At 41.1% G+C, this 24491-nt stretch overlaps 1 protein-coding gene across 1 annotated transcript; it reads right to left on the reverse strand.

Moving 5' to 3' along the window:
* Nucleotides 1-453: 453 nt before the first annotated feature.
* Nucleotides 454-23520, reverse strand: LOC128889217 (protein dissatisfaction-like). Its single transcript, XM_054146665.1, has 9 exons — nucleotides 22753-23520; nucleotides 20844-20924; nucleotides 19993-20154; nucleotides 5059-5179; nucleotides 4680-4884; nucleotides 3679-3798; nucleotides 3247-3489; nucleotides 2980-3061; nucleotides 454-2274 (listed from the first exon to the last, which is right to left on the reverse strand). The coding sequence occupies exons 1-9, from the start codon at nucleotides 22760-22762 to the stop codon at nucleotides 2036-2038; spliced, it is 1263 nt and encodes a 420-aa protein (XP_054002640.1). The 5' UTR covers nucleotides 22763-23520; the 3' UTR covers nucleotides 454-2035.
* Nucleotides 23521-24491: the final 971 nt, after the last annotated feature.

Here is a 24491-nt window from a genome sequence, read left to right on the forward strand (position 1 = left end):
CCGAGTTTGATCAGCGCCTCTATCTGGGAAACGCTCAAGTTTGTCCTCAAATAGTTCAAATTGTCACTGCTAGATGGCGCCATTTCATAGTATTTACCGATGTCTGTTGGTACATTACCAACATGTCGGTAAATACACTGGAATTAGTGCCATCTAGCGGTGATAATTTGAATTATTCGAGGACAAACTTGAGCGTTTTCCTGATAGAGGCGCTGATCAAACTCCGAAATTAGTTCGGCCTCTTTAACGCTAGATGGCGACACCAACTTCTGCGGGAAATTTGAATGTCTTTTTATGTCTTTTTACTTAATATAAGTGCCATTAGAAGCATTTGTAGATCAATTTTTGTTTACTAGTCAAGTGGTTCTGAAGATTAGCCGAAATAAACAGATAGATGCTTACCAGAGATTTTATTTTATACTATGTAGAGATATATCATCGCATAAACTATTAAGATAGTTACTTTGTTTGAACTACGATGCGAAACTTTTTACTTTTCTTTTTATTACAATAACAGTTTAACAATGTCTTAAAGTATTATTAATATGTACACCTTACATGTATTGGAGATGATAGTTATGACAAGGACTGCATCGTTTAAAAACTAATTTAATGAATGAAATGTCAAATTTGTACACTGACGAAGGATTAGATAGGGAAAGCACCATTAATACTAATTGTAATTACTGCTTTTTACAATTTCGTTTCGCTCGTCCGTTGCTTACGCGAGTTCGTATAAACAATTGCTTTGCTAGCATTGTATAAACACAGTAGCTGGCCTACGAAACAGAAATCTGTTATTTTACAAAAAGTACATTGATGTCTGGGACTTGGAAACAAATACAATAACAAATGCTATATCATACGAATAAACAAATAGTAATTAGTTATCATAAAATAAAATCACGTATAAAACATAACTGTGAAACAATAAAACGCTGTCATATATCGAAGCTTAGAGTACAATGCGTAGTTGTTAAATTACAATTAATAACACCTAGATAATGTAATCTACAAAAGAAGAAGAAAGAGATCACGTTGATATGTAAGACATTGACGTAGACAGATAATATTCTATTGTATGCTTGAAACACGTTTAGACATTTGAAAACTAAAATATGAGAATTTTCAAATAAAACACTTAATTGATTCATATTAATAATAATGATATACCCTCGATTATTCGAATACTTAGAAATAAACAAAACTATGGATTGAAATATTTTATACATTTCCAAATTGTATGAGTAATCGAGGTTTTCAGTATGTGTTTAACTTTTACATTTGTGTATTTTCCATAGAAAGTGTACAGTTCTTACTACGTATAATTCCAGGGGCCTCCATCGATCATAACATTCGTTTAAACACAAGAAACTCGAAAAATAAAATGCTTACACAATTATGCAACAAAATAAACACAATCTGAATACGTTCTTCCTCGATGAATTCTAACATTTAAACAACGTTCGTTTCTTCATCCCATTTCTCTAATTCGAAGTATGAGTCTCTCTAAAAAACATACATATTTACAAAACAAACTGTACAAGTAAAGAAAACTGCTACCGACGATGAGAAATGCGAAAAGATTCTGATATGCATTGTTCAATATTCGCAATAAATAGTCTGATGGTACAAAGAGATCGAACGATTGTTTTCAAGTACTTTACAAACATTACTCGTACACGACTTCGTTCAACCGAATGATCATTTACAGTCGTTGTGGCAGTGGTTTCTCCGAAAACTGCGTATCTATAAAACGTAATTTACACGTCGTGCTACTGCAAATGATATCGCTAATAAAGCGTCGCGAGTGCTAACCAGCAATATTGCAGCTCGCGTAGCCTCGAAGGGACCACGACGATCGCAAAGAGATCGATCATTCTTTTTCATACACCTATAGTTACAGTCTTCAGCCACAGACTTCCAAAACTTTCCCAATTCATAATCTTTCGTTGAAAATCGAAAGAGCATTGGAAAGCTGCGCGAAATTCAACGAAATACTCGTCGCCGTTTGGTTAGGGGTTCGCGTGGCTTCTCACATCTGGCACATGTCGACCAACAAACGGGAGATGGGAATCTCGCCTATGGTCTCGTGGAAAAACAAACGCTCGACCGTTTTCGAGGCGACGGATTTCAGATAACCGACCAGGTACATGAGCGTCCCGCTTCTGCCTGGTTGCTGAAGATAACGAGACGTCGTGTAATCCCCCAAAATGCACTGGGCCTGGTCTTGTAACATCCTGATCGACTCGACGGCCTGGAGACCCTCCGTCTCTGCGGACAAATTTCATTCGTGCCACTTGGGGATGAAGAAGGAATTTCAATCGCAGTTGGACATCTATTACAGACAGTGATGGGCAAAACTCTAGGCTTCGAATAAATCTGAAGTTTGGCAACATGTTTGTGGTGTCGCAAGTCAGGCGACGAGGTAGACACCACGTCAAGAGGTCGACGATGTGTTTAATTTATAAGATACAGCATAGACTGTTTAGTTTCAAGGGATTACTTGTGTACATGTATGTGTGGATGTTCGGAGAATGAGCTTGGCTGCGTTTTTCTTTAACGCAGTCAAGCAATCGAATGCGAAGCGTGAATGAGGAAACTTCGGTCTGCAAGGTGCGACGGAGTATTAAATAGTTGTGTTTTTATTAAGACCTGCAAGGAGCGGTCATTTTTCCCACCACATGTTTGCCTCGTTTCTTCTTTTGAATATTTTCCAAAAAAGGAAACGAAACAAACATATCGGCAAACTTCAGATCTATTCGAAGTCTAGGGTTTTGCCCATCTCTGATTACAGATCAATTACTGCGACTTTGCACCCTTATAAATAAAACTCATTCGCTCGTGTGACATTTGAGAAAGCTAGATTTGCATTTTATTTTCGAGTGATTATTGGTGATTGCAGTGGGGTATTCTGTGTTTAATGCTGGAGAAATGTAATTCTATTTGTAAAATGTTGGTTTGAATTGGATATATCACCTGGAGTGAACAGGGCGACTGCTTTCATGCATCCACATTCGCCGACGTCGGGGGCGAGTTGCCTGAAACGGCATATTATGGACTGGGGAAAAAAATACACAGTATTAAATAGTCTTCGTCTAATTGAATACGAATAATTGAGTAATTAAAACGATTTTCTATGTATTAATTAAAGCAGGACGATAAAGAGAGAATTGTTCAAGGTGGTATCATTAAGAACGACACGAGATGAGTACACATTTTTTTGAAAGCGCAGAGATTAATCACCTGGATGGTAATTAAATCTTGATTCGTCGATGCTTCGTCTTTCGGTAGCCTTCCACGTATTTGTTCGTCCTCCAGTAGCCCAGGAGGATTCCAGGATATGAACCACTGGGCGAGATGAAGGAGGAACAGTTGCGTCCAGGATCTTTCCAGTAGCAACAATTGATCGTTCTTCGAGAGCGCCAAAAAGGGTGGCAGAGAGCGAACCCATCTCACGGCCATGAACAGTAATCGAGCTGTTGTTTCCTGAAATATACGAGCACGTCTTCTTCTTCTTCGTCGAGCGTAATTTGACGTGAAAGAGACGATTTTCGTTTCTCTTATTTTTATTTGATCTTAGTAGTAATTCGAATACTCTCTGAACCATATCCACATCCTACGTAAACATTTAGTTAAGCGACAGATCGTCAAGTTTCTTGAAACAGTTTTCGTTACCTGTAATAGTTCCCGAATGGGAGTTAGATTTTGCAAAGTCCCCGTCGAATTGTGACTGGTTTCTGTTTGCTCCAGGGAATATTCGGATTCCGGTTGCAGTCGTGCATTCCATGCGAGTTCCTTGCAAATTGAAAATATTTTTTTACTACCGAGTGATGTACAAAAGTTGCGATTTAACCGATGTACAATTACGTTTCACGCGTACTTTCGTTTAGCGTCTGTACATTTCTCAGCTACTTTATCACTTTCGATATTTATTTTGTTAAATCAGCCGTAATTCAAAGTGTAATCATATCGTGGTTAACGATTAATAAGTTAAACGTATCCGATGATTGCATTCGCGTTGATTATTCCTGTTTTTCGTTAGCCGTGGTTATTAATTACTCATTAGCTTGATTACATTTTGCCCAACTCTGGCATCGGTGAACTGTAATATCAGTAACATCGTAACCGAAAACGTCTTCATCCTTTCAACGAAACGAAATAAATAAAGAAATAATTCGAAAGTATCTTCCTTGGTTGATAAATCAAGCTACGCCATTGCTATATTGATTCAGAAAGGTGTTATTTTGAACTTCGTCGACATCTTCAGAATACGAGAAGTTAGAACTGTACAAAACATACTATGACAAAATATAACCAAGTCCTCCACGATGACAGGCGTTTCTTGTTATTAAAAAGTAAACCCTAAAAGACCCCTTATATCGTCGACAAAATATAAAGTAACCAAACCAATAGCATAAACAATGCGAAAGGATAAGGCAATGTCCATGAAGATTTGACGAACGCCACTACAAATAAATAATTCATTCGTTAAAAGCTCCTCCGACTGCGGTCGTTTCTACTTTGACTGGAAGTAAACCAAAACCGAGAACGGAGAATGCGACGAAATCGCTCAGTTTCAGTCCATTGTGCGAGAGCGTCGGGATTTAACGGGGTTGCCGTTATAAAGTTTGCAAAGGGGAAACACCGAGCCGAGCAAATTGAGCTGAATTACTTACCTGACACTTCTCGGCGGACATTAGTATCTGAAGAAGGGGTGGTTGCGGTGCCAGGGCGACGGTCGGGGGCGCCGAGTAGAGGGTCGTGGTCGAAGGAGAATGAGACAGAGCCAGTGGCACAGGGGACTGGGAGTCCTCTGGTGGTTTCTGAACCAGACCCACTGGTCGTGGGTAAGGTGTGAACCTCTGGTCGCATCTGAATCTCCTGTAGTCATTACGATTTCATTAGTCTCCAAGATCCAATCATTTCAAGATTGAAAGTAACAAGTTACATTTTTCTAAAATTCTGCTACAATCTTGAAATATAAACAAATATTGATTCTGTTGGAGATATGTATCCTACAGCTGAATTTCGAGTATTTTTTAACATGTTAATTACCTGTGAGATGATAGGATATAGCTGGAGCCAGGCCGGTGTACAGGTGATCCAATCGGTGACTGTTTGTCGGAGTGCATCGAATGAGGCTTCGGTTTCCTCGGGCCACGTTCATGTTGCACTGCTAAACATCAGTCATGACGAACTTATATTATCTTCGTGTTGATATTGATTGATGCAGGAATGTTTTATTCAGATCTGAATTGTTACTGTATCATTCAGTGAAGTGAAACATCCTAATCTTGAGATTAAATTCTACTAAATGCCCAGCAGTGATCGATCTTTGAGATACTTGTCGCGATACAATCGGGAATGATCTCTCGATGGTGGAGTGCCATCTTCAATGGCTCTATTTATGCCACCCTAGTGCTTAATAGGGGGAGCAAAGAAGCTCGCGCGGGATTGAATTCGGGGTTGTAGGTTCTCCTGAATAAACAAGACGTAATTAGCTAAATTCTGTGTCAACAAAAAAAATGTGCCGCCCGACACGATCGCCGAGTCCATGAAAATATTGTTTGGAACTAGGTTGGATGGAAATGTCATCGTCGCTATTCATTTTCTCTGATGAAATAATTTCTAAACGCGAGTACTTTGAAGGAAATGTCATTACATTACATTTTACTACATTACATTTTCTATTCAGAAATGTACGGAAATTATTTGAGATCGAGATTCAGAAAGTTGAAGTTCAAAGGTATTAGGATTGAGTGGAATATGCAAAGAATAAGAGTGTTATCAGTTTTAACCTTTTCGGTGCTTTGCGCGAGTATACTCGTCAAATTATTTTGTTCTTGCCGTGCTCAAGACGAGTTAAATCGCATGAGCTTTTTAAATAGAAAAGAGCTCAAGACGAGGTAACTCATTAACTCATTAACAATAAGCTCATGCGATTTAATTCGTCTTGAGCACGACAAGAACAAAATAATTTGACTAGTATACTCGCGCAGAGCACCGAAAAGGTTAAAAACAAGAAACATTGATAAGCTTTGGAACTCAGGTGCTATTGATCTTCATGGAAAAGTATATACGCAACGTTCGTCCGTCGGAACGAGTTGAATTACGTTCCATGAATGCTCTACTATCTTTAAACCTAGTAGAGATAGTAGATGTCTTGTTTATTATGACTCATATAGAATAGAGAGATTTAGAGTAAGTGAAAAAATGATTAAAATGTTGTGAAAAATTTTGATTAAACAAATGAACCTTATCTGCAACGTCACTTATGTATTGCAAGGAGACAAAATATCAGTTTTGAATTAAAAAGATTATGCTACCATCAATAATGTAGTGTAAAGCCTGTCGAGTTTACTTGCAAGTAGTCACAGACCGTACGACGGCTGACTAACATGTCTGCCCTAACACTGTCCGCAGTTCCTTCCAAGACTGGTTCGTCTTTCTGCTTGCAATTCATGTAAAATCACATAATTTCAAAGTAAACGTATGACTCACTGCACACTGAATAATATTTAGCATAAACAGTAACATATAGCAAATATGTTTAACCTTTCATAGGTCACTGGTACTCGTTGTTACCACTAAGGAAGGGGCGACAATTTTATATTTTTAAGTTTCTACTCTCACTCAAAGAATAAAAGTGAAAAAAATGTCCAGGAAGTCCTGTCACATAAAGGGTTAATTCTAAACTTTTCCAAATTGACGAAACTAAGAATAGAAACAATACCTAAAACTGACAAATATATCGATTCGTGTACCTTTAGTTTCCGAACTAAACATTTTAAGTAGTGCAATATGAAATTAACCACTACTATCCACGATTTACGAAAAATCCCTCACCTCAACTTCAAACGTGAACGCACTCGAATCAATCATGCTTTCTCAAACGAATCCACCTCGATTCCCTCCCTCCTTCAACCCTTCAAAATCAAGATCCATCCTACCTAACCGACTCTCCGCCATCCTCCACCTAATTTACACAAGAAACTCGGTCTTCTCGCGGATCAAGCCATCCCTCGCCCACCCCGTAGTGTCAAAGGAACCGATTCACCCAGGACGATCAGGAATCACAAATCATCCCTTAATAGCCCCGCGGCCGGCGGTTTCCTATTAATATCACCCGGGAACTTAACGGTGGGAGCGAAAAAGTCCGCGCAGGTTGCGTGGAATTGGACGCGGGGGTGGAACGTCCTGGCTGGAGATGTACGAGCTGTATACCGTCGCTGGTGGGGCTGGACGACGCCAAGGTGGGTCGAGCAGGCTGCACGGGGGTTGAATTCACCGGGACAGAAATGGGAGGGTGAACACGTCGAGGTGGCCTGGCCAGGGCGTCAGCTTCCACCACGGGGGTGGTTTCCACGGCAAGACATCGCGGGAGAAGGGCTAGACGAGGTCGGGAGTTTCGCGTAGGCTACGGCCATATACGTTGAAATATGTAGAGGGTGCGAGGATATACGTTAGGTTGGGGTCAGGGTGGGAGACGCAGAGGGAGAAAGAGACTGCGGGACTGCAACTGGGTGGCAAGCACATCATCATTAATGAGGCTGAGCGGATGGCAGCCGGGGATTCCCACGTTCGCACTGGCGTCGCAATATCCGCGCCTCATCCAGCCTCTGTCTGGCATTGGCGGCCGTAAGAATCGCGTTCCTCGGCCCTTTGACGACGGAATCGCGTGCCGCGGGAAAACGAGGAGGTTAGAGTCGGACGAGCTCGTTTCGTGTTTTCAGAGTAATTAAAGCTCGATGGTTGCTTCGTTCGAAGTCACTTTCCTCGGGGGAATCCCGTGCGCGTTGATTGAAGCGATTAGAGGATTAGCGCCGCGGAGAATCGTCAGGAATTTTGACGTTTTAGATGTTATTCTGAAGCTTGGGTTAACGTCCGTAGTGTTTGGAGCTCTCGAATGACGTTGGGTGGGGTGGAGAGATTGACCAGTTGGGTAGGTGGATCATGAGGTTTAATCCTTTAACCTACGATTTACTATAGGATCGTGTCTGCCATAATCAGGTAAAACATTCCTTACGCACTTTCATATGACGTGTCTGACTTGTGTTTTTCATGTTAGACTTAAACTGTGTATCACGAGTCTCGCACGTTGCCAGCTTAAAGGGTTAAAATTCAAAGGAAGCGAGTGCTCGATTGTAGACTGTTTCTATCAAGTTTTTTTTTCATTCCAACATGTTATACAGATAATTAGTTAGTAATTTTGTGAGCTTGGTCCATGATTGTGGTAAGGTCTATGTCTGAATCAAATGCTAAAATAAAACCAGAAGAGAAAGTAGTGTAAGAAGAATCAATTATTAAAAAGTATTAATTAACCATGTAGTATTTCCTTTTAATAGTAAATAACTCATAACATAAGTATACATGCAATAGTGAAAGGTCTGAGTCTCTAAGCTAGGCGTCCCAGCTTCAAATATTAACTAAAATTATTATTACTATTTAAATTAGACTTACATAACGGAAGACATGCTTACAGTTCACAATACCTCCTCGAATCGTCCAAATTACTACCAATAATGACGTCTTCTCAACTCATTACCCAGACCAGCAGAAGAACAATACAATTTCCGTTTAATTACGCACGGTTTGACCAGCGCCATTTCGCTAATGGTCCCCATTCTTGTTGCTATAATAAAACGATGATCTCACTTTGCAGACGAAAATTGCAGAACGTTAATTAGCGAGGAATGAAACGTTTCCGTAAGCGTTGCGATACTGCGACGCGCTTGCAACCAGTTGAAAAGTAAGTTGAGGCGAAATCCGCTTCGGGTCTGTTTGTTTTATCGACTAAATTGGCCGTGCATCGGAACAGGTACAAATATTATTATTTTCCGAGAGTAATAACTGTTTTTTCATCGGAGTATTTCCCGCTGGAGGAAAAAAAGCAGCGAGCAGGTGCGTGGTTGTTTGCTTTGTAAGCAAACTTCCTCGCATCGCGCACGCAGTCGAGATATTAGAATGTGGAAATTCATTTTCAAAACCGTTTTTGTAGTTTCCTTCACCAACCTGCGGGCACACTTTTTATCGGTCTTTAATCGAACAATAACTGGCTCGAAATTGGCGAGAATTCTGAGAAGAGTTGAATGATACGCGAGGTACTAAATTGTTGTAATTAATGCGCGTCGGAGTGACACGTTTGGCAATGTACAATTTTTACTGTACCACAGTTTTGTGTATTGATTGATAGCTACGTTGCATTAAAATTGTTGACTCTTATGGTGGATGTTCAATATGGAGCAACTCTTCAATATTGATAAATATTTGTTAGATAGACCACGTGTCGGCCATCGGGGGGTTGATATTTTCTGATTCCAAAAATGCTTTCGGAATGGAAGAAAATAATATATGAATATAATATACATAAATATAAAACGTTACGTTAACGTTTGTTTCGCAATACAATAACTAGTCTAACGTGTAGAGTTCGACCAAGAAAATTTAATTTAAACGAGAGAGATGCTTTACTTTGTAATATAAATCGACGTTACAGTCTCGCTCGTATCATGAACGACAAAAGACCGTCGCTGTTTAATACGCATCGTTGATAGAATACAGAGAATTCGCAATAAAGCTGCTTGGGATTTCGTGAAGCGAAATCAGATGTACTTTAAAGAAGCTTTTGTGCATCCAAGGAAGCTGTGGCAATGGAAAAATTAAATTCGCCGCAATAAAACTACGTTATTGCCTAACATAAAAACTAATATACTTGGTGGATTGAAAATTACTTGTGAAAATCATGATAATGCTTAATTTTAAGGAAAGACCAGAACAAATCAAGCTTGGAACCTGACATCTTTATTTTCTACTTCAACTTGAATTTTGTCCAAGAAATACACAAGAAATACAAAGTGAGCATTATTAAATAATCTACACATAGACTTCATCAAGAGCAGTCTTCAACCCTCTACTTTACAACCTCACCAAAAGCGAGCAACCCTCCAGGATCTCATGCATTCAAAAAGCACTTTCTGCCAAAAGGAAACGAAGACCAAGAAACCAACTCTCTTTATTTCGTCAACACTGTTCTTTACAAAAATTCCCATACACCACGCGAGGGCCCTGGACAAAGGACACTCGACGTCGAGAAATGGAATCCCCAATTTCACCCCGATGTCCACGTCTCGGATGGATTCCGTCAGCGGCGAGTGTATACGTTCCTCTTAATTCGTCGGAACAATTTTTCGCCCAGCGTAAGGGGCTTAGGGGGGTGATTTTCGAGTACGTGCGTACTCGCGATCCGGACGTCGAATGGACGCGGGGATTAGGATCGCATGCGCTGGAATGGACCGCGCCCTGTTCCCTTTTCATCCACGCACTCTCTGCCTTTCTCTTTCGACTGTGCCATCTCTCTCCCGCTCTCGCTTCGGTGTACATCCCTGGTAACATCCAGTGCACATAGAAGCCACGAGCCACCGTAATACTCGCGTGCCACGTGTGGTCCACAATGCGAGTTCCCACAGTTGAGTGGCGTTCGGGCTATACACGCGCGACGCGGCCAGGTTAGGCTTTGCGTTTTGTCATTCGCGATGGGGAAGAGCGAGAACGCCTGGCCATAGGCCGTGACACGGACAGAGCCAGGGAAATCCGCGCAGAGGGAAGAGCGAGGAAAGGACACCCCGAGTGGCCAATAAGGGGTGACAGTGGACGAGCGGTTCGCGAAGGAAAAGGAACATCGGAGGGTTATTTTGCATTTTGGTGCTCGAAGAGGCGCTGGAATATTCTTGAGGCGGAAATGGGTGGGTGATGAATTTTACATAGGCATCTGGGATCTGTATCTGTGGTTGACAAGTCGTTGTTTATGTCGATCAGTTGATATATAAGTGGTTGTAGTTCATGTATGATTAAGGGGTATTCAAAGGGAGATATACTGATGTTCAAGAGTCATTGATTACGATGAAAGAGAATCCTAAAGCTCTCCATAAACGACAAAAAGAAGAAAGGAGTTTATTGCCCAGTTTACTTCTATTTTTCTTCATAGGCATCCACATGTTGGAAATATATTTATTCCATAAAAATTAATATATTCAACAAAATAATCTCTATAAGGAGGTTCTAATTGCATCAAATAAAAAAAAATAAATATATCGATGTTGGAAAATATTGCAGAATACATTGAAGAAGAACACCTCAAATACTTGTACCTCCAGAAGGGTAACGAGGGTCGAAAGTCTCAGACATAAATCTTTGCTACAATAAATGTCCTCAAAATTTACCAACATTGTCAACCCAAGACATGTCCTCCCAAGAGCACCACATTAAACAAAAACCAACCAAGCAATTCCTCGATTAAGGGAGATGCGGTCCTTGAAGGACACAGATCGATTTAATCCGTCCAAAAAGGGATGCACGAGTGTCCGTCGAGCAACTAACAAAAGTAAAATAACGATGAACGGTAGAAAAACCAAGCGGATAAGGAGACAAACGACAGAGATAGTCCAGTGTGTACGAGTACACGCGACGCACGTGACGCAGGAATGGAACGAAATTTGACTGTGTGTTGGGGCGAGTGTGTGCGGGGGCGCGATCATGCGTGGGGGTTGGACGCTCACACGGGCCATGGATCACGGGGCTCACACTCTCTATCCTGCTAAACGGTAAACCGATCTGTGAACATTTCAGCAGTCAGCGATCTCGAAGGCTAATCCTCGAGTGAGTAGGGGTTGATACATCGACTACCACCACCATCGACGCCACCATCACCACCACCGTCGCCTTCACCACCATCGACGGTCGCCATCAACGTTTCCGTGGCGTCGATTCGGAGAGGGGTCGTATTCCGCGATTCGTGTGTTGGACTCGCGTGTAGGACGCGCCCTGGTACACGTGTTACCACTCCGAAGAGATTCATATGGACCGTGTGTGCACACGGCCAGGGTCGAATGTGTAGTCGAACGGATCGCTGGGAAGGGAAGCGACCCCATGAACCTGTTTTCTGCCTTCTGGAAAACGCTGCGCCTGTTGCGAAGGACGCTCGTCTGGCCAATATAGCGAGAAGTTTGCGGGTGTTTGGAGGGTTTGGGTACTCAGATAATTGATGAAGAGGCGTCGTTGTTACTTGTCAGCAAGCTATGTACCATTGTGGATATGAAAATAGGGGTCAGATGTCTTTGTGTCGTTGCTTTCAACTGGAACGGAGAAAATGTTCGAGAGAAGGAATCCTTGCAATGCAAGGGGTTCTTCTAACCCTCATGAGGGGACGTCGAAAATCTAAGAAATTTTGTTAGCGATAAAGAATTTAAGTTTTGCAGTGGTGTCAATGCTTCAAGAAACCTATAAGAATTTATAATTAAGTCTAATTATACCAAAGAGACACGTTTCCAAAGCTAGACTATTCTATATAATGCGATTCCTGTTCGCACACTTTGCAACAAGATGGCGCAGAGTGCAAAGGGTTAATACCTGGATGAAGGAGAGCTAGTTATTATGATACAGCTTTGAAGAGCGAGGTTCAAGTAGATGAACCACATATTTTTAAAAAGAATAATGAAACTGAAAGAAAGAAAGAGCACAGTGCTAAGTACAAATGACTGTGTTCTAAGATTACGTTACTAGAACTTGTTCCATCCTCTCTTCCGGAAATTGTAGTCCGATTCGCCAAGCGAGTAGGTATGCATGCTGTGCAGATTAACGGGAGGGTCAGCGCATGTGACATGTCACATATGCTCAACTGAGATGACCGACGATTCATGAATTGTCCGACAGGATTATACATTTAGTAAAGCTGACCTTCAGATTCTTAACTGCACGAATGGAGTACAGCTATCGCGCAGGTTGTCAACTGTACACATTACGATTATTAATTTAACTATAATCGTTAGTCAGTGAGACAATTATTAGTAAAAAGTGCATCTTCGAATCGTGTTATTACACGCAGTGAGTCCCATAAATACTCTCTATGTCTATCGTACAAACTTGACTAAATTGAATGATAGTTTTGATACTACGAAATGCATCTTTTTATTATAAATATGTATACGAATAAAAAGTTGTGAATGCTTTTACATGTACATATTTATATATACATATACATGGAAACAACAAACCTACCATTTATTTTAAACAAATTTCTTCAATAGACATAGAGGGTACGAATATTTATGCGACTGACTCTATACTTAATAAGACCTAAAATCACCTATCCCTGATTAAGTACGGAGCTAGAGAATTAATTTCTGCGCCTAACACCTGAATCCCCCAGTCCAACTCTAGCACTCCATCGCAAGGACATTTATTCTTCTTTATCTTCCTCCTCACGAAGAAAGTAACATCCCTTCGCACACAACATCAGGGTACGTACTCGTAGATCGCATAAAACAGCTCATCGATCGGCGCATTCCTACAAAAACCGATTCACGAATGGGAATCCTTCCCCGATGCATAAGCTCGTAGATGTAATTCTCGCAGTTACGTGAACCGTAACCGTGGTGCAGCTCCTCCGGGCGTTAGTATGACAGGTGACGATCAAAGCCCGGCTTAGCGCAACGACTCGTTCCGTCCACACGGATCGTGCCCCCCGCCGCAAGAGGGAGAGCCGCATCGGTGGCTGTTGCTCTGTCTTCCTCTTTTCTCCAGCTGTGGCTGCCTTCCCGTTACCCTGTCACTGTTCCCGTCTCTCTTCCAGGACCCGCTTTACAGTTTACCGTTTATGTGGATGGATTGATGCTGCCGGCCGCGTGTACGGCACGCCTCGCTTCGTTGCGTTACCAGCCGTCCACTCCCACGCAACCCCCGTCCATCGTTCTCGCCCCTGTTCTACGGTTTTCGTCGTGTCTATCTTTCCTCGCCCCCGTGGTCTACGAGACCGCGTTCTCGTCGCCCTGACGGCCAGTTGGCCGATGCCTTACCGCCGTAGGCTCGATTGTTCTGGCCCACTCTCGTCGAGGAGGTAGTTTTCTTTCGGTGGAAGAAAAACGGGGTTGACGGCGATGCAATTTGTTTCACGGATACGGAGAACGCGTGAACAGGATATTTCAGAGGTCGAGAGAGGCTGGAGGGGTAATTAGTATTTAGAGTCAGGATTTTTTTTAGACTTCTTAATGTAGTAGAATTTTGGTTCTTGTAGGGAAACAAGGGTGAAGATTCTTGACGCGATTGAGATGTAGTACTGGAATAAATCAGGAGGTCTACTTGCACAAGATACATTCAGAGTACAATGATCTCACATGCTGAGTGGTGGGATTATCAACTACCCTTTTAGTTTCATTTGTTGGTGAGCGACCACTTCTACTTGTCAGGACATTGCAATCATCCGGGCCCTCGTGCAACGAGGTTCTAGTGTATATTTAAGAAAAAATATACTTCTTCTCTCTTGTGCAATGAATATTATGTTTGGTATATAGTACACATTACTGCGTTTTCAGTTACCTCCCCAGACTTTACAGTTCAGGAAAAATATCCCAGTCTTGTACAATCTTTTATGTAAGTGTCTTCAATATTATCAATAATACACGCAACAATTTGATTTTCATCTGAAACGAATTTTAACGCGTCTCCCTTAGTATACAGATTATTTTAGGCGGCTCCTTTAATACCAATCAATATGAGACTAATCTGAAGTATGTTAGACTACATTTTGTGGCACAAGCTTACTAAATGTAAGTGTTACTATTTCATAAGACTTAATTTCTTTATCATTAAACTTAATCAATATTTATTTTTTTTTCTCTTACATTTTTACATATTACATTTACATTTTACCTATTTGCAATATATCCAGGCTCCCAGTTTGGGAATCACTGTTTTAATCTACACACGTTTAATTTATCAGCCAACGTGTTCAAAAGAACACTGGCATGGGATCTCCAATTTTATCTAGCGAAATTGCTTGAAATTAGTTCGAACGCGACACGGACGCGTAGTAACGTGATTTTAATTATTTTCGTCGCCTTCGACGCGGAAAGTGATTTCGCAAACGCTGGGAAGGTAGAAACCGAAGTATTGGAAATAATCCCGATTTTCTACCAGCGAAAGGGGCAAACACCGGGCCGCGTCGGTTTAATTCCGGTTCAGAGTACTTTCGTACTTCCAGAAAGGGTGGCTTCGAATTATGAACGGAAACAAAGAGATTTAAACTTCGAAGTTGCGAGCAGCGATCGATTGGGCATGAAACGAGGCGAAGTTTGCGGATCCAAAGGTCTCGACCGATTTGAATGTGTACACTGGAAATGATGTTGACCGTACGACCAGGGAGGACCCGAGGGGTTCATTATTTCGCCCTGACAAGTCAAGACTTTCCCTCTTGTTTTTCGTTGCTGGGCAAAAAGGACACGTGATTCGTTTCAGACGTATGGATGGACATTTCAAATGACGGAGTGCGACGAAAGTAACATTGGACGAGATACAAATGCGAGAATTGTTATTGGAAATGTTTGAAGTACAAGTGACATGTTAACATAGGTTAATAGTATGGAATTTACAAGTATAATGACTACAGACCATATGGTGGACGATCTTTTAACTTTGCTGCATGAATTTTATTTTATCTTTCATAACAGAAATTAGTTTTTGATTATTTACATAGTGCATTTTGATACCCTTCATTGTAAAGCTTGCCAAGGAAAAAATAAATTATAGCTATATTATAGTAGTTGAGGCTTTCGTGGAGTTACAGTAAAAATATTAAAGTTTTAAATTAAAATAATTTCAGTTTAAACCAAAAATTGTTTAACAACTTCCTTTTAGTTGTTTTAAACAAATGGCTTGTTTTTATAATATGTGTGATTCCAAAAATTTGATAAATAAATGAGAATGTGGTCCTTGCATTCTTCAAGGGCCACATAAACACTGCATAATATCCTCGGAATTAATTCCCAAAGAGGTCCACTCGCTTTAATATAAATATTTGACTGCATCGTGACTCTGATGACCACTTTCCAACGATCTTCACCCTATGAATTTTCAAACTTTTAATTTTCCAGCACCAAGCACTGCCCACCTTCTTATTCCGAACAAAATATCAGCCATTCCGCCCAACAGCCCCTGATATATTCCCTCAAGGCTCGATCAGACCTTCGACGCCTCGAGGTTTAAAAAAAAAAATGAACTCTCACGGAAGATTCCCGTCGCTCGCAAATTCGCGAACGTTGCGAAAAGAAGCCTAGGCCTCCCCCGCGAGGGAGAACCATCGACTCGAAGGAACGTTCGACGGCCTGCCTCTCTTTCCCTTTACAAGTTACAAATCCGACGCGGTAAGCCGCTTGGTAATCTTCTAGTATCGTTTAACGCCATATTTCGCAAAATATACGGGCTTCGGGAGCGGCGCGGGGCATTTCGTCGGCAAGGTAGACGGGTAGAGCAAATGACACCGAGAAGGATGAATTTCTGTTGAATGAGGAGGGTGCTGGTACAGGCTGGTGCGAGGGGTTAGAGATCTCCGGGTTGTCAGGCGGCGGATGATTGCGTGCCTGCGGCGGCGCTTCGCGAAGCACCGCGTACATAATATATACCACTTATCCAGTGGTCACCTACGCTTTATGGGTTCCTCACAATGCGTCGCGACACTCTCCCTCTCAACCCTTTCCGTTCCACAGGCAGCTATCGCCAGCCAATAGGTTCTAAGATGACAGGCGTCGGTTGTTTATGTTAGATTTTGTTCAACATCGAAACGTCGATAGCGATATCGGACCATGAATAGAATCCTAAGCTGTTTATGCAAAGGGTCTTCCAAAGGGGCTTCATGAGTTTGTTTTTTTAATTAGAGCGTGGTGGACAATTCATGATGTTTTAAATACTTTTATTTAACACTAAACTATGGGACTAATTAGTATTTTCAATTTAATGGAAAGATATTCTACATGGAGCTAAATTGAATAATGCATGAAACAATTGTATTTAAATTCATATATTGCATGTAAGAGCTGTATACAAAAGTTTGAAAACAGGGATTCGAGTGGTACGTTTAGTGTTAAAATGATCAAATTCTATGCATGAAACACTGTGTTTTAGTCAGAGACAAAATGTTGATGAGTGCTTCGGGAAATTCTTTATAATTTGAAGGATACTTCTTATTACTGATATACTATTTTATAATCTATAAAATAAATAGGTGATTTTAGGTCTTTGAGTGTTATTTGTGTACATTTAGTAACAAGATCTGAAGATTTAGTTTAGGGGAAGCTGTGTCTAAAATCATCATCGTTTCAGAATTCCACAGAGTAGTCTGTTCACGTGAAGATGATTTTGATTTTGCACTGATTGAAAACGAGACACTAGTTCCCGTATGAAATCATTTCATATTAGCTATAAGATGTTCTTCCCACCTTATCGATGCTTCTGCACGAGAGTGACAAATTATTTCAATCTTATTAGATAATTATATGTACATGATTCCTCGTACTATCCCAGTCGAGACAAGAATTTCTTCTAACGACCTTCATCACGCAGACGTTGAGTTCGCATCCCTCGGAAATTACCTACATTATTCCTCTCGTAAACCACAAACGACCCCTTCGTGTGAAGGATTCATCCCCCGTTGATTATCTTCGCGAACTACCGCTAATTTTCGAGAAAGCAAGAGCAACCAGGAGGAACTCGTAACTAGCATATACTAGCACGTTTCCGTGGATGATGACCGTGAAAGGGTGAGAGAGAGAGAGAGAGAGAATCGAAAACGCGAGGAGAGGTTCACCTCACCCCGTGTGGAGTCTCCTTAACGTTAGGAAGCTCTGCCACTAATTGAATCTCCTCTCTTACTCGCGTCTGAAGCCTCAGCAACCGCTGGGAACCAGCGCACCCGTCCTGCATTAAGCACCCCCGACACCCTGGGCTCCCCCATCCCCATCGAGCGGTCTGGTCCGCCCCTGGCTGCTTTTCTCTTTCGATATGTACCTCTGCCTCTCATCTCTCTTCTCCTTGCTCTTTACCTTCCTTTGAATATGCTCCGTCTCTCTTTACTCTTCCTTATTCGTTCCTCATCTTATTATTTACTCCTCTGTCTCGTACGTACCTGTCTTTCTTTTTATCTAGCTCCGTACCTCCTTATTTTTCAGTCCCTTCCGATAGAACTATGTATAATCGAACCGAGCGTTTTGAATGCTTTTGAATACTATTTCCATTCATCTTTTTTATCCAGATTTTCTTGATTCTCTTGAATTATTTCATTTTGGCAGTCATTTGTTGTTGCCTTTCTCTGTTTTTTTTAATTATTTGTCTCTTGTTTCGTTAATTTAACTCGTCAAATAAATAACCAAGTAGAAATGTATTCAAGTATAAAGAATAGTATCCGAGGAAATAATTTTGTGAATTTCCACATTTGTGAATTATTATACCATACTCGGTGTATTATTTTATTCGCGGTTAGCTCGAATTACGTATACGCAATTACAAAATACGCATAGTCGTGGTTTAGCGTTCAGTTGAAATATCAAATCGGTATTGTGTGTATACGTATAGTGTACTTCTCGATATCAAATCGGATTTGGCGTGCCACGCAAAATACAATTCTAAATCGATACCTGGATATAAACGCTCGTGACAATAACAGGAAACATCGAGGCTCCTCGGTTCGTTGGAAGTACGCGAATTTCTTTACCACCGATGAACCATTGTCGAACAACGGGGAATATATGATGTCCGTGATTATTGTGTAATTGTTATCCACTCGTTCGTAATTTCGAAAGCAACACGATGTTTACGGAGCTCTATACAAGAAAAACAATACATTTTACAGCAAATAGACGTTAATTACTATTCAACCCGCGATCGGGGGACATAATGTAATGCCGCATCGAAAGGAGATTACGAGTTTTCGAACGATTAATTAATTAAATGGAAATGGTCGACAACGTTTATCGAAGAGCGTGTACGTTACCGATCAAAAGTTTATCGCACCAGAACAGAGATCGATATTTTACAGTTAGACTAGTTAATTATTTCTGTAATGTTTATAAAAAATACTTTTTTTAGAGATGTTTCGTATTGTATATTAAGAGGACATTATTTACGTGAAATAAAAATGATATAACTCGAATATTCTTTAGACAGAGAGATTAATCTTTAATGCCTTAAAATGCTATTTTTCTTCACCTAAATTTTTCATTTCTTAGTATAGATTCATTTTAAGTAACACGGGGACCGATCGAGGTGGAAGGGCGAAGTAACGATCAAGTGAGAGATCATGGAAAAGTGAAACGTTGCATGATTCCGCAAAATCATTATTGAGTCCCCACGTTCGAAGTGTTTGTGTTGATGTCTCACCGTCGATTAATAGAGACACGCAGAATGTAATGGAGCAGATTCAATCAGACTCAGTTATTAATAAAAATTGAATTATTACAGATGAACGTATTCAATTATCATTACTAGAGATAATAAAAATAGTTGAGCAAGAAAAATTGAGGCATACATATGTGAATTAGATAAACAAAAATTAATGTTGTTGCAACTCCTTGAAATACATTGAAAAAATGATATTAATTTTTAATTGTCAGTGAATGAGTGATTTTAAGTAAAATTTAAGCGAACGTGGAATCAAATTCTGCGTCCAACAGACTATGGCTTGTTCGTTAATTAATTCAAGACTGTATATGTATATTTTAGGAATAATAAAATTTGTGCGATAATTGTGAAATCGGTTGCGAAACCAATTATAAACAAACTATTTGAACTTGATTACTGTTTCACTAGGCCCGCGAGAACGTTTGCTTAGGAGGGTTTGGCTAACCAGTGGCTAAAGTCACTTCTTCGTGGTGTATTTGTGGTTCGAACATCTTTGACCCATGAAACCGTAACCGACCTGAGAAAATGATTTCAATCTATCCTTTAACGAGTTGTTTGGCAAAAGACATAGTTGAGAGAAATCATTACTATGAATATAAATTGAAGGGTTGGTTCCGTGATAGATTCCACTGGCTATTCATAAGAAATATTTCTGATGAATTTAAAAATTGAAGGGTTGGTTACGTGATAGATTTCACTCGTTATTATAAGAAATGTTTCTGATCTTGTAATGCCGTATTACTGATTTATGTAATTTTGATCACTTACCGTCCCTGTTCATGTTAGCTGCGAAACACTTAGCAAGACGGCAAGCACGGCATTGGTTCCTGTGTGTCTTGTCGATGGGGCAGCGCCCTTTCATAGCACCCTGCGCCTTGCAAATGTATTCCCGACTATTGTGGATGCTTCTCTTGAAAAATCCTGAACAACCTGAGGATTAAAGAGATAGTGGAAATTATCCTGGAAATTCGCGTTAAATCATACGTATGATTGACAGTGAAGTATTTAGACCGAAGTTGACAGTTTAGTAAAAACTTGATTAACAACTTGTTTAGGTATGTAATTCTTTGGCAGGAAGAATAATGAGAAAAATAAGGTGCCAGAGAAAATTCGACACATGCAATTCGTTTCTAAAAATCATCCATAGCTGACTGCTTGCATTTCATGCGAAAGAGAATGACGATATTTTTATGCAAATTATGCAGATGCATTATAGGAGTTTTTAATCAAGTAGTAAGCAATAGTAAATAATATATGCAGTGGGAACAAGGGCTTTGTTCATACATTTAAACTATCTTCGTGCTACAGAAGACAAAGTTATGTAATATTTGAAATTGAATAGCAATTTATTGCCAGCTAAGAGTTCAAATTGTTTAATTGTATGTATCAGTTGAGTTTGAATATTTAAAAAATTTAATTCATAAATGAAAAAATGTTAGTAGCATTCTCTAAACGTGTTTGTCCTCAATCTGGAATCTGGCTGATGAACAGAGAACAGAGGTGTACCAAAGTGTTCTTAAAAAGTAATGATAATTAGGAAGGAATCGTAATCAACGAATCTGTTATTTGTCATAAGATTTTCAAGAGAACATTAAAATATAGAAGAGATTAGTAATTACCGTCGCAACTGTAGATGCCGTAGTGTTTTCCGGAGCTACGATCACCGCATACATTACACAGTATATCAAGTAATCTGTCTCCTGCAACAGAAATTGACTTTCCTATTAGTCAATTGACAAACGAAAGTAAAATGTGGTACAAGCCTTAATAACATGATTTTTCAGAGATCGTAAATACATATCGCGTAGTAAGATCTCGAACAATGAAATAGAAAGACATATTAGTCGACTAAAAGTGACAAGATATATATTTTATTATTCATTGAATTGTTATTCATGAAATTATGTACCATACAGAGCCACATCAAAGTGTTCTCAATCCTCTAAATCCTGTTCCCTTGTCTAGATAATGAAAAGTGAGGAAAGCAGCGAGCACTCGCAGTAGAAATGACCTGTACTGGTCAGACATACTATTCCTTATTATTTCAAGAAAAAAATGGACGATGCATTGCTAGTTTTTCTGTAATCTGACACAACAAAGACAATCATTCGTAACATACATTGACTTGAAATGAAGTTTATTATATTACAAAATGGAAAGGAAATGGAAATTAATTATTTAATATTCTATACGCACATGTGACACGATAGGTTGCTAATAAAAGTTACATTTTTAATATTTAACCAATTGAAACTTGTCAATATGGCAGAACGAATCAGTATAATAAAACAAATTCGTTGATTACCTCGTCAGTAACAGAAAACAGATTCTTGTCTACGCGTCTGACTTATGAAGGATTACTACTTAATACGCACTCCACGCTCGACAGACTTTCAAATGAACTTAAGGACGCCCTGTACTTCTGTGCGGGGAATACGAAGAACTTAAAAACGCAAAGAGTTGGCGGAAAGAGCTGTCCGTTTAAGAAAGACGAGACGGACCGCAAGAAGAACTCGAGCGTTAATCTGTTCTCTCCCTTTTCGGAGGAACCCTAATCGCCCTAATGATCCGCGGCAAGAAAAACACGGCCATGCCTAAGCCAACCAAAGCTTCCGTTCCTGGCCTGGGGAACCAACCACCTTCTTCTCACACCCAAAAACCCGCCAACCTAACCCGATCAGACGAGCTACTTCAACCCCAACAGATTACCTCCTTCGACGTTTATATACACACACCTTCGCGCTATTGTCTTATATCCGACGAGTCGATTAGGTTTAAACGGCCTCAATAGCAGATGAGAATTAAGTCCTCTCCGGGTTGTTCGCAATCGTGATAAAAACTGGACACTAAACGTTCATGAAGGAAGCGTAGAACCCTTTCAAGAAATTTGAGCTGTGAATTTTTTTTGATAGGGGTTGGAGCAACTCACCGCTTGAGAGACTTTAAACGATGTTTTCTTTTAATTACATGCATGGGATTGAATAGAACAACAATATTCTCTGCAAATTGTTCAAGTAGATAAACTATATGCAATTTCAAACTATGTATCAGAAACTTCATTTCGTTTAAACACAAGAAAGCAACACAAAACCAATAAAAAAAAAGAAAAACTCGAAAACAAGTGCACTCACAAGACCAAACAAAAAGAACCCTCTCGCATAGATTTCTGATCCAACACCCTTTACGTTCGATAATAAATACAACTACCTCCAGCTAAACCACCAACCCCTCGAAATTCTAAAAAATCAAACACAAGAGAACACAAAATCAAAACATCCCCAAGAAACCGCAAAAACTGGAAAACGACACTCGCGGAGACCAGAACAGACTACAGACTCGGGTCGAATTTAGTCGCGAAGCGAATCGATCAAGGAGAAATCGTAGAAAAAGAAGAAACGGTGTCGAAATTAAAGAAAAGGATAAGTCAGTCACTGTACACTGAGCACGTGCCCGAGGAGGAGGGGTTGCCGAACCACCCCTTGCGTATCGGTGGCAATATAAGCAAGAGGCGCGCCTTATCGAACTGACCTGTGCCCATCCTTCGCGGCTGATCAAAAGTCGAGCATCCCCAGACGGACAACGGGGCTGGTGGTCGTTCCGACACGACGCCGAGGGAGTCGCGCGAAGTCCCGAAGCGTTCTCCGTGACGGGGTGGCTTCGAGCCTCGGCGTACCTACTCATCTCGCTCGGGAAGGGCGTACCCGCGACCGCTGTTGGTGTAGGTGGCCGTGTAGGTGTATGCACGATGCGTCTGTCCGCCCGTGTACGCACATACAGGGGCTGCTGCCCGACTGGCTGTCGGAATTACCTATCTCTCCTGACCGTGGCCATACTACGTGGAATCACGGGTCGTTCTTCAGCGTACTCGACGTGCCCGCTTCGGGAGTGGAAGGGTGGTCCCCAGGAGGGTGTGGGCGACGCCTAACACACGTACAAAACTTCCTAAACGGCCACGAGTCGGCGTAGCTGTGACTTCGACGTGGAGCTAGTGATGGCGTCGATCCTCTCGTGTTGTAGGTGGTGTTAAGAGGTTCGTCATAAATCCTGTGTAAGGGTATATTCGTTGTTTTGGATTTTATTGGTAAGAAAAATCTTGCACAGTAAGACAAAATTGGGGAATACCTTGATGAATCGAATAACTAACAGAAAACTAGTTACGATCATCCCCTTGTTTTGGATACTTGAGGATAAGATAGACCTCAGGTGAGGTGGATCTCAGTCCTCAGTAAATGTCAATCAATTCCAAGGTTATCTACAAAATATATCCAAACCATCCCCTAGCGTCTGTGCAACATTCTCACGACCTCGATAGCTGAAACCTACCAGCAAGTCAGGTCTAAGGGATGAACGACGACGGTTGATTCCTCCGACTTCGTCATCGATAATCTTCCCTAGGTCGAAGCCATCGCTACAGCTTGAGTCAGGGTATCGGCGAAATACACCACCTCGTTGGTGTGGCTGGTACATTGGCCCAGAAGTGTTGGGGTAGCATAGACGAAGTGGGGTCAGAGGATGGTGACAGCGGGATAGGTGGGGAATTCGAGCTGGCAACTAGACGGCCCGCGGACTTGCTGGCTGAGTGGCTGACGCGACTACAGTGGGGTAGTGCTAGTTAGCCACGGGAAATGCGGGGGCGGCTCCGGAGGCCACGTTGTCAGACGAACGTTACCACCGTGTCATTGGTCGACTCCACCCCTGAGACGGCACAGGGGTGCAGATCTATGTGGCAAGAGTTGATGGGCGTTTCCAGCACGCCCATTCGACGACGTTGAAGTGGCAGGATCGCGGCGACCAACCGGGGGACGCGAGATTAGACCGTCGTCGTAGGTGGCTGCTAGGAACGCGATCCCATTTGTCGATGAAACGACTCGTCGTCGTTTCTTCCCCATCCACTGAAAGGGGAGGGTGAAAATCGACATGATGGTGCCAGCTCGGTTTCTGCGAGAAAGAAGGGATGGTAAATTGTCAATGCAAAGATACTCGGTGCGCGACATCCCCTTCCAAACTTCCTGGAACGTTACGATTTGATTCGAGGGGGCTTCGAGTACGTGACACAGACATCTTCATTTTTTTATTTCACAGGTGGTCCGAATTAGACCTGGAACACTGAGTACATATTCTTCTCCATCGATTGCTCCACGTTTTTTGTTTTACAATTACTTTATGTTTGTACGATAATTAACGTCGAATGGGCAGTTCTATCGCGTCCCTTTATGTTTGATTTCCTTCAAACGTCTCAAGTACGAAGACATTCAATGTTTCACTTA

The sequence above is a fragment of the Hylaeus anthracinus genome, unplaced genomic scaffold (genome assembly GCF_026225885.1).
Source record: "Hylaeus anthracinus isolate JK02 unplaced genomic scaffold, UHH_iyHylAnth1.0_haploid 11997, whole genome shotgun sequence".
In the NCBI taxonomy this organism is placed as follows: Eukaryota; Metazoa; Arthropoda; class Insecta; order Hymenoptera; family Colletidae; genus Hylaeus; species Hylaeus anthracinus.